Raw genomic sequence first — 11,668 nt, 5'->3', positions numbered from 1 at the left:
GGAGAGGCAACAAGCAAAAGAGATTTGTTTGGGCTAAGAAACACAAGGAATGGATATTAGACCAGTGGAAATTTGGGCTTTTGTCTGATGAGTCCAAGTTTGAGATCTTTGGTTCCAACATCTGTGTCTTTGCGCGATGGAGAAAAGGAGACCGGATGAATTCTACATGCCTGGGTTCCACCGTGAAGCATGGTGGAGGAGGTGTGATGGTTTTTTTGCTGGTGACAATGTTGGGGATTTATTCAAAATTTAAGGCATACTTAATCAGCATGGCTACCACAGCATCCTGCAACGGCATGCCATCCGATCCAGTTTGCGTTTAGTTGGACCATCATTTATTTTTCAATAAGACAAAGACCCCAAACACAACTCCAGGTGTGTAAGGGCTTATTGACCAAGAAGGAGTGGGATGGAGTGCTGCACCTCCATAATCACCGGACCTGAACCCAATTGAGATGGTTTTGGGAGAGCTCGACCGCAGAGTGAAGGCAAAAGGGCCAACAAGTGCTGAGCATCTCTGGGAACTCCTTCAAGACTGTTGGGAAACAATTTCAGGTGACTACCTCTTACAGCTCATCAAGAGAATGCCAAGAGTGTGATACTTTGCAGAAACTAGAACATAAGACATGTTTTCAGTTATTTAACACTTTTTTGTTATGTACATAATTCCATAGGTGTTCCTTCATAGTTTTGAAGCCTTCAGTGTTACTCTACAATGTAAATAGTCATGAAAATAAAACGCATTGAATGAGAAGGTGGTTCCAAACTTTTGGCCTGTACTGCATCACAACCTTTGCGTGGGAAGTGCAGTACACACATCGTCAGCCCTATTTTGTGCGTATGCCACGTTTATAAACGAGACCCTTGTGCTTTATAATGACGAAACGTTATGCACCGTTCCGTTACCACATAATAAAGCCCTGAAGAAAATCTATGTTAAAAGTATTTCTCTTTTTCTGTTACAATTGACTGTCAAACTGGCTTAAAAAATAAAGTTCTGTGGCATTAATTGTTTAAAAGTTTAACCTGAGCCAGACCGACAAAGATAGAAACCATATAAACACCCATACAGGGATAATAGTATACAGTTAAAAAATAAAATACATGACACATTGGTATCGGATCAGTACTTGGTATTGGTCGATACACAAGTTCAGGTATCAGAATTGGTATCGGGAAGCAAGAAATGTATCGGACCATGGCAGGGATTCTCCTCGCACTGCGGCGCACCTTTCATTGACCTCATGACGTTTACATCAGGGTTAAGGAAAAGTGGGTAGGAAAGGACTTAGGAAGTACATTTTGACTTTTTGACCGCAGCCCAAATGTCAGTCAGATATCTAAAACTTATCGTCTTTGGACACCAAAGACGACGATGGGTGAGAGTGAGGCAGAAATGAATGGAAAAAGAGAAAGTGGAGAGAGAAAAGGCTATTAGTGGAAATACAAAACAAAGACGAGAGAAAAGCGTTTCCATGCCTGCACCCAAACTCACTCTCAAAAGGAGACAAGACAGAGAGAACAGCTAATTACAGAGTTGTGGAATACAGAAGTGCGAGAAGAAGAAAAAAAAGCATAGGGACCATTGAGTTACTTAACCTGTCATCAAATCAACAGCCCTACAAAACTCAAAAATGTCTGTCGAGCAGCGTGAGCAAGAAAATATTTTATGAATGCAAATAAATACACCGCCAAAACCCAAATTTAAATGTCATTCACGTGAGGCCATCTTCTGAACATCTTAAAAAACCTTGTGCAATCAGATGCCATTCAAAGATGAATCAACAGCAGAAACTTATGCTAATGAAATCAAATGATGCATATTCATGTTCGAGTGTCACACACCTTAATAACCTGTTTCAGTAACACTCTGGGATAGAAGAGATGGAGAGAAAGATGGATCAAAGGCACAAACCATTTCCACCTCTCCGTTCTACATCAAGTCTTTTATTCTGCTGCTACTTACTCATCTCTTGTTAGAGCTTCTTCTCACCTTTTCACTCTGGCGTTCTCTCATGTAACTCTCCTGTTTCAGTGTCAGGCGATCCTATAACATTACACTAGCATCTGACTCTTTTCTAGCTAGATGTGTGCGGGTTTCTTAACTGTGACTTGTTTCATCTTCCTCTTGCTATGTTCCAGTTTGTTAAGTGAACATCTTTAAGCCTGTGAACCAGAAGAATTACACCTGAACAGCTTTTCTGCAAAGGGATTTTCTTTTGGTTCATTTTGACTTTTTATTTTTGGGAAAGTGACAGCGCTCATGTGTGAACGCTCAACTTTGTTGTTATCTACTTGAATGTGTCCGTTTGAGAGTGACTATTTGTGTTCATATTTGTCCATAACAGCAGGTCAGTGCAGCTAGCCAACCAGCCCCCGCACTGGGCTCAGGCCTCATTATATGGCTCGGTCCTGCTTGCTAACTCCCACCTACCTGTGAAAAACTTGCTGACACCACAGATGACTGGCAAGGGAGAAAATGTGTGAGATAGTGTGTGTGTGTGTCAAAAGTGTGTATGGATGTATGTGCATGGTAAATTCTTAATTAAATCTGCGTGTCTATTGGAAAGACTAAGGAGAATGTGGCAAAGTATGTGTACAAGTGTCCGATTATTTATGCACTTGTGCGTATATGTGCATCTGTAAAAGTAATACAAATTCCTTTCAGCATGTCTCTGCACCGCATTGACTCATGGGGGAGATTTGCATCCCTGTCAATCAAAATCCCCTGCTGGTTGCTTCAATTATTTCCCAGCCGAGGCGTTCCGGTTCCAACCTATACTACTGGCCTTCCATAGAAACACATCCATATACACACTAACACTGGTCCACCTCCAGTGCTGGCCAAGGCTACATTTCCATGACAATTAAAACACCGGAGGACAGTGAAGTCAGCCACCCTACGCAAAAAAAGCCTTTCATAAACGGTGATAGGAATGGAGAGGGGGAGTTAAAGAGAGCAAAAGAGGGGGAGTGTGTGGCTAGGATAAGTGGTGGCAGGATTATAGCTAGTTCCATTATGGCTTTGGTCCGTTCACTGCTCCTTATAAAAACCTATTAGCATGTGAATGAACGGGTACACACTGTAGTTTTCTAAACCCCAGGAGCACTGATCCACTATCAGGTGAGCTTTCCTTAAACCAGTAAGCGGGGGAGGATAGTGCATGTGTGCTTGTCTGTGTTTTGGGGTGAGTCTACTTGTTTGTGGCCACTCTTTTTGTTGAGATTCCACATAAGTCAATGTATAAGTACAGTGCAATCAGCTTATTAAAGTCACTGGTCCAATCTTTGCTGCCTGTTTCTGATATCAGGCATCAAACCAAATGTCAAATTGCCAAAAGAAAAACAAGAATTTTGTTTGGAGGAGATTCCTTTGGTGGAAAAAGGTGGATCTCTGTCCTGGATGAGTTTTTTCTTTGGAAAGATTGTCTAAACAAGAGACATCCTGTCTACACCACATGGAAATGTTTTATATTATAATATTAATGACAAAGTGCCTAGAAAATAACATCAAATTTGGGTATAATTCTTTATTTTGCTAGTTAACAAATTAAATTAAAGAAGTTTTAACATGTGTTGCTCGAATAAAATGGGCTGGATCAACGTGGTAATCGGACAACAACAAAAAGCCAGAATGCCTGATGGAAATTAGTTTTCAAGCTAAAGTAGCTTCTGGGTTTATCAGTAGCTGTTATTAAAAGTATAATAGACATTGTCTCCCATCGCTGAACCAACATGATTGTGTGCTCAAAGCAGACTAAACTTGGACTGTGAGTGTGAAAATAAAATGGAGCAATGTGGGGTGCCAAAACAGCAGAGCACCAAAGAGTTAGCAACATGGGAATGGGCATTGAAACACTAGTAGGGAATGATGAAAACAGGGCCAGAATGTCCCTCTATACTGCTTACCTCCCTTTGCAGCACCAGCTCTTTGGTGAACAGCATGGCCTCATCACTGAATGGTTCCGCCACCTGGATCCCCCCAGGCATATTTCTGGAACTGCGTGGACATTCAATACCTGGCCAAAGACAACACAGTTGCAGGAGTTAAAGGTTAGCACAGCAGCTAATCAAAAGAACAGCAAGATGTCCTGAACAGTTTTGACATTATTTGGCTTGAAGTCCAAAAGACCAGGAGACATAAATAACTTCTTCTTTTTTTTTTTAAAAGAAGCACAAATGCAGAAATACTGTTGCCATCAGCAAGTCAGTGACTCGACTCGTATCCACAACTTTCAAGTCCTCTGCTGCGATAAACAACGGATGCCACTTCATAGGCCAAGGTCAAAATGGCTACGCACCACTATTTCACAAAGGTACGTCTCTGGCACAACACAGATTAACCAGCTACACTATCATCAGCACTTAGTGGATAATTGGTCATCAAGGGGTCAATAATGAGTGCCTAAAGTGATTCTGTATAAGCAGTTTCCACTGAAAAACAGTCTTGTTGAATTTACGTTTCTGGGACCTTTCAACGTCAACTCTGCTAGATTTTCAGAGGCTTTCTTGTAGAGTTCAGGTAGTAATGGATAGGCTTCAGGGCAAAGGTGGGGGGAAGAGGAATGAGAAGATATAAAGGCTCTGTATTTCATGGTTTAAAATATATATATATATATATATATATATACACACACACACACACACACACACACTGTGATACAAAGAGATATATGCAAGAAAGTTCTATGAATAAGAGCTCCTTTCTATGTTTGAGGGTAAATGTAACTAGGCTGTAAAGTAGAAAGACTGAGTGAGTGAGTATTATGCCTGCACAATTTGGGGAAAAATATAAATTACAATTTTTTAGCTTAGAATTGATATCACGATTCTCTGCCAGGATTTTTTTTCCTCACGAAGTGTATATTGCAAACATGAACCATGACAAAACAAATTTGCAGTATTAAACAGATGGCAGTAAGGCACCTATAGCGCATCACCACAAGCCTGTAAACAAGGAGGCGTCAATGAAGAGAAGGGAGAGCATTACAGCACTTAGGAGCCCTTTAAAACTTTTTTTTAAATTTTACACAGTCTATGTTTAAAACTCAGAGAAGAAAGTAGTAGCGTTTGTGATGCAGTCGGCTCGAAAAATTAAATGAGAATTGTAGTAAGAAATTCAAAACAAAAAAATATACAGCATAAATCAAAGTTATTTAAAAATTAACTTGTGAACAGGGTATTTCAAGATTGCAACTTTCTAACAATTAATCGGGCAGGTCTATTGAGTACGTTTGAGTGTTTTTACATGTACAGCTTCTATTGCAGGAACATTCCTAGCTTCAATTTAGATTCACTTTTTTTGTATCCGATACCCCTTAGGACTTGATGGACTGTGTCTATGCAACGTGTGCTTAAACGCACAGACCAGTAAAGCATGTGTGTGAAGGTGAAAACACCTAACACTAACTACACATTATTCATGCTTTTGTCTCATCGAGATTAGATTATTGTAATAGTTTGTTCACCTGTCTTAACAAGAGGGAGTTTGCGCGTCTGCAGGTTGTGCAAAATACTGCAGCACGCCTGCTCACTCGCACTCGCAGGAGGGAACACATTACACCCATTCTCAAAAGTTTGCACTGGCTGCCTGTATTTACAGGATGCACTACAAAATCCTGGTACTGACTTTTAGAGCTCTTCATGGACAGGCACAGACTACATTAAGAACCTCATTCGCCTTATTTCCACTAGAACCTCCGTCGTCCAATTTGAACTTGCTGATGGTTCCTCGGACCCATTTAAGACCCGAGGAGACAGATTTTTAAAGCTGTGGCGCCTTGCCTCTGGAATGAGCTACCTGTACCATCGTTCTCTTGTTGTATAGACACTTTTAGGAAACAACTAAAGACCCACTTTTTAAACTTGTTTTTTAGTTCAATACTGGTTTTTACTGTTTCTGTATGTGTTTTAATTTATTTTTTCTTTATAAACTGTGCAGCACTTTGTGACCCTGGTCTGTGAAAATGGCTATAGAAATAAAGGTTACTTACTTACTTACTTAATCCTTAAATGAATATGCACAGTCGCAAGAAGGTTGGTGCAGTATTGATTCAAGCAGAGAAACTTAAAGACAGTTTTGATTTCCAGCATTGTACTAATAAAGCAACAGCTCTCTCCCAGGGTGTTCCGTTCTTTTCTGAACCACATGTTGAATTTAATGAGCTTCACTAGCATGACAGAAATGTGTGCGGGGTTGACTCCTGAGGCAGCATATGCATAGAAGTAAAATCAGATGTGTTAGCGTTATGGTCACCTCACATTAAGACTAACCTGGCTTTGAAAATTACTGCTTTTTCATGGACGTTTGGGCATGTTCTCCCCATGTTCCTCATGGTTTCCTTAGTCAAGTGATGAACCGGTGTTTCCCAGTCTTTTGAACAGAGAATGCTAATGCTGCTGAGCTCTTACTTCAATGTGACAGGAATGAATGAATGAATGAATGAATGAATGAATGAATGAATGAATGAATGAAATACATAGATAAATAGATTCTGTTTTACTAAGGTTTTATGTCAGACCCCTTTAAACTTGTCAGCTAACCTAATTGTTTCCTATCTGATTTTATAATAAAATAAAATAACCTACTAGCTTTTTTTTTGTACTTTCTGTTCCCTACAGAAACCTCTGCATAAGTCTGTCCCATTTTTGAGAAGAACAAGAGACATCAGCGTATTCACAATGGCAATGAAGGGAAAATGACCTAGGAAAGGCAAAATTAGGCCACAGGACAGTCAGCACCAAGGTGTTATTAAGAACTGTTGAGTCAACCTTTATAAGGCATAAATGTATTCAATATTCAGCTGGGATCATTTAAACCAATTAGACATGCACATTTCTGTTTTGCATTAAACCATTTGCATCTTTGCACTCTAGGTGTAAGATTTTGCAAAATGGTGATACAATAATTTATTGTTCTTTAAATGAGATTCATTCATAGATTTATACATAAAGTAAATACGAGAGGGGAAACAACTAACACCCACAGTAACAAAAGGATTAAATGAGGAATTGCTTTAAAAATGAACCTAAATAAGGGGTAGAAATCACAAGAAGCCCCACTATACAATATTATCAAGATACGTATGTGACATATTGCGATTTAAACATATTGCCTTATTCTGCAATATATTGCAATTTATGACCTTTTCCCAACTTTAACAAATTATGTCCCCAAAGGAAACATTGTCAACATAAGTTTTATCTAAAAAGATACATTTCTCTGCACCATCTAGTGGATTGAAAAAACAATTGATGTTCTTATTCTAGTGCCAAACAGTTAAAAAAGGTATTGGGATAGGAGGAGGAGACACTGATGGCCAAGATCATCTGCTAGTATTCATAGAAGTGGAGCAGGACAGGGCTTCAACATGGCACAGTGTAGCTTTAACAGCGCCAGAATGAAGAGTAGAGGAGGGATGTGGGATGCCAAATAAAAAAGGAAGAGACAAAGACATAAGAGGAAAACAATGGAAGGGCAAACACTGCACACTCTTTGCAAAAACTGGCGTATGAAGTAACTGCATAGAGAGAAGTGGTTGGCCGGGCTGCTTGGGTTGGCCGGAGCTATGATTAAGAGCTAGAACTGTGTCTTTCTAACATAATCCACAGAAAAGACTACATTAAATTTAACTGATGCCTTTATTCAAGGCAACATACAATAAATACAGAGCCAGAATCAGGACTACCGGTACAGGTTATGTTTAACTTTACAGCACATCTATCTATAAATAACAGGGATGTCTCTCTCTTTGTGTGTGTGTGTGTGTGTGCGCGCGCGCGTGCGTGCGCACAGTTGCTTCATGTACATTTTTTAAAAACTGCATTGTTTATCATTTCATATAGCTAGACGTCTAAACTCTGGGACAGTTTGGGCTATAGAAAGCTTTTACACAGAGGCCATCGTTCCTCTACGAATGTGCACACATGTATTGTTGGTAACACAAGCACGGTCGGTCAGTGAAGGCACAGTCGCTGCGCAATTCGAGAATATCTCAGAGCTGAATCAGGCAGACACAAGTACTTTTCAGACTCACCCCAGGTTAAATAAGATTACTGCTAACTAATAGCATTACCGTCGCCAAAATACCCCCGCAAATCAAATTCACCGTTAACTGTCAAGTCACTAAACTTGTATGGAAATTAACACCTTTGCTGAAACGTTAAATTCGTTAAAGATCATTCGACACCTACACACCCACCCACACGCAGGGTGTGGTTCTGGTGGTTGATTAACGCATAAAGGTGCTGATTAGCTTTTATAACGGGCCGGTGGGTAGCGCACAGAGACAGTTAAGGTAGCGCACTGCCATGAGTCCATGACGCTATTGGCTGATTACTTTACATTGTCATAGTGATATTTTGTGATTACATTCTAAATCTGCAACGTTCTATGTCAGGTAAATCAGTAAATTAGTAGTAGGGTATACAGAGGAGTTGCATATGAAGTAGTTTTGGGCTACAATTTGGTTTTGATGACTTCTACAAGCAGTAATACCAGAGGCCAAGCAATTAGCCCGGTTCCAAACAGGCACATTTTCAACAGGCACTGCACTAGTGTAGTACAATGTCTGCATCAGCAACTATTCTTAATCCAGCCCAAGCTATCTTGAAAAGACAAAAAAACATCCCAAACCTTAATACACAAAGAAAAAGTAATAGGATTAGAAATGACAAAAATGTTTTTTTTAATAATAGACTGTAAAATAAGGTTCACACACACACACACACACTATATGCTCTCCTTAAATGATCTACAGCTTTCTGAACTGCAGCACACACACACTATGCTCTTCTCCTTGCAGCATTTAAACCAAGCCAGGGAGTCACTTAGCCCAGCCAATTTTAACCTGCACCATGATATAGTACATAACTCACGCTTGACACCAAGATAAACATCTGGGACAAACTACAGGATATCCATCTTATCTCAGAGACAAACAAGACATACACTGATCACTACTGACAACACACACACACACACACACACACACACACACACACACACACACACACACACACACACACACACACACACACACACACACACACAGGCCTGAAGCGCATGCCCACCCGTCAATCCACCGTACACCACATTCTGGAAGACATCATGTCTGGAAGACGTGGATATTAGATTTCTCATTTTAAAATGTGTTTGTCAGGCTTTGGAGACAGAACTGAAAACAGAGTTAGCAGTGACAAAATAGTGCACAACTAAATGAACTGCTTAAAGAATCAATTTGTATCATTTTTCAAATTCTGCAACCGAAAAGAACAAGCTATCTACCCTATCGTTAAATAATGCTGTTTGTATAACTTTCCATCCATGCTTCTTTCTCCTTCCATAGAGCTTAGACTCTGGGAAGGCCCTGTGGAGAAGATGTAACATTTTAATCTGTGATTCAGGGTGAGCCGTCCGCTTGTAAAATGCAGCCCATCCCCTTAGCTCGAACACACACAGCTTTGTTGCTCAGTCATACACGCACACACTACAGTTCTTCCTTCTCACCCCATAAACTGTCCGTTTCTGCATAGACCAGACAATTGTCCTTGTCATAAATCCTCGTCTTTCTTCCACAATCACTCAATAAACAAACAATTAGTTACATTTCTAAACATAATGCGGGCATATACCCTTTAAGCCTCTTTCCCACCCCACGTTTTTACCTTTAAATAGAGCCAGGCTAGCCGTTTCCACCTGCTTCAAGTGTTTGTGCTAAGCTACTGGTTCCATCTTCATATTAACAGGCGGATATGTGAGTAGTATCAATCTTCTCATCTAAGTCTTGAAAAGAAGGTGAATGTGCATTTCCGATATTTTCAAACTATTGCTTTAACTGTTTTTTTGTCATCTCAATGCCATACTGTTCGAGTGGAGTACTTGTAAAAGTTGAGTAATACTCCCAGTCATTGAAATGCACTAGTAGGTGCCATGCAAATATACAAGTCACAAAACAGGCTGTATTCTTTTCAGCAAGGAATGGTCTAGTTCTTAAAAAGCCAAACTAATTGGATGAATTCATATGCATTCATTTGTAGCAAGCAGTTTCCTTTCTAAATATGTATATTTATATTGTATAACTGAATGCGTTTTTAATTGACCCAACATATAGCAGGACCAGGACTGGGTTGACCCCTCTTCCTCTGCTAACCAAGTTGAGATAACGAGCTTTATCTTGTAGAAATGAGTCAGCAGGGAGAAATGTGGCAATGCACGGCTGCAGTGCATTATTGTCATCACTGGAATTTATACAAACATACATCATATCGCAAATTCCTACACTAATAATGTGCATATTGATTAACCTCTGACTTTTTGCTTATAACCTGCCAGGGGCTTTGTGCTCTTGCTTTGGCATGTCTGCAGGTATAAATGGATACTTGCAGGACACAGTCAGCTCAGTATGAATTCCATTAGTGTCTATCTTTTTAATGTTAGTAATATAGTAATTTATGATTTTTGACAAACAGCTGACAGGAAATAATTAGCACTGCGGCAGACAAAAAACAAAGTCATAAAAGCTAGGGAGGCGTGTGTGAGTGTGCATGTGTGTGTTATTACAGCTCTAATACTCATGCTTTGTTCCTCCATCACCAAGGAGACTATCACTCTTTTTCAATATGACCTACATCTTCCCTTCCCTATACCGTCCCTGTATGAATATTCCCCCCCCCCCCCCCCCCCCCCCCCCCCCCGGGTACAAGTCAGTTGCAAGCAGGAAGTTCAGCGGTGGGTGGAAGATGCAGGTTGGCAAGACATAGGTTAGCGAGGGTGAATGGGAGGCAGACAAAGGGACTATGCTCTTGGGGAAAATCCCAGCATTGTTTGACTATGCCTCGATTTTATTTTCTCAAGCCATCCCTCCGTCTTACCATTATCTCACTACGGCTCTCTAATGCAAAGCCTTATTTCCTCAAACTAGGATCGACAACATCACATCCTTTCCTCCAGAGCACACAACAGTGCCAAGGACATATTTAGATATTTAATTTGTATTATTTGTTTAGTTAAAAAAAAAAAAACTAATAATAAAAAATTGTGGAAAAATTGTGGTTTTATTGAAAGCCCCAAAACACTTAAGCACATATCAGGTGTCACATTCACTAGGCATAATAATCTAATAAAATTCACATTTAATTACTTTTCATGCACAGCAAACTCATTTTTGTTATTTAATAAAGTTTAGTAGATTAGACGTGAGCATCAGCTATGGTGCATGATTGATTTATTATAGGGCCAACACAGGTCATGTTTATGTTCAAAATCACAGCTTGTAGGGAAGTAAAGTAAATGCCAATGAAATGTTAATACAAGTAATTATTTCCTCCTTACCCGCAACTTTATTATGTGGCATGCCTTAAAATGTGTCAATGTGTCTCGAGGCCTCAAAACATCCAGACCCCTGATTTCTAATAACTGTGTGAATCTCAAGGAGATGCGGTGCTGCAGTCACACACAAATACACAGATATGCAGAGGTCAGAGCACAATAACAATTTATTTGAAGCCTTTTCCTGACTGACATGCTACAACGCAAACCTTTTGCACACACTTATTTTAGGAAACAGTCTATAAATTGTCTGCTCCACTTCTCCATCTTTCAATCTCTTGCACTCACACACCCTGCAGGAAGTATAACAGCACACAGGTGTACACAGACACAAACACA

The 11,668-nt window shown here is 39.9% G+C and overlaps 1 protein-coding gene across 1 annotated transcript in view; it reads right to left on the bottom strand.

Annotated features, from left to right (window-relative positions):
• Positions 1-11,668, bottom strand: part of snd1 (staphylococcal nuclease and tudor domain containing 1) — a 197,584-nt gene that overhangs the window by 136,727 nt on the left and 49,189 nt on the right. Inside the window, exon 16 of the mRNA XM_032504592.1 lies at positions 3,910-4,019. Coding sequence (XP_032360483.1) covers positions 3,910-4,019 — 110 coding nt within the window. The remainder of the gene's footprint in view (positions 1-3,909; positions 4,020-11,668) is intronic.

This window comes from Etheostoma spectabile, chromosome 23 (assembly GCF_008692095.1).
Source record: "Etheostoma spectabile isolate EspeVRDwgs_2016 chromosome 23, UIUC_Espe_1.0, whole genome shotgun sequence".
In the NCBI taxonomy this organism is placed as follows: domain Eukaryota; kingdom Metazoa; phylum Chordata; class Actinopteri; order Perciformes; family Percidae; genus Etheostoma; species Etheostoma spectabile.
The sequence above is the reverse complement of the archived record's forward strand: the minus strand, read 5'-3'. Positions and strand labels throughout refer to the sequence as shown.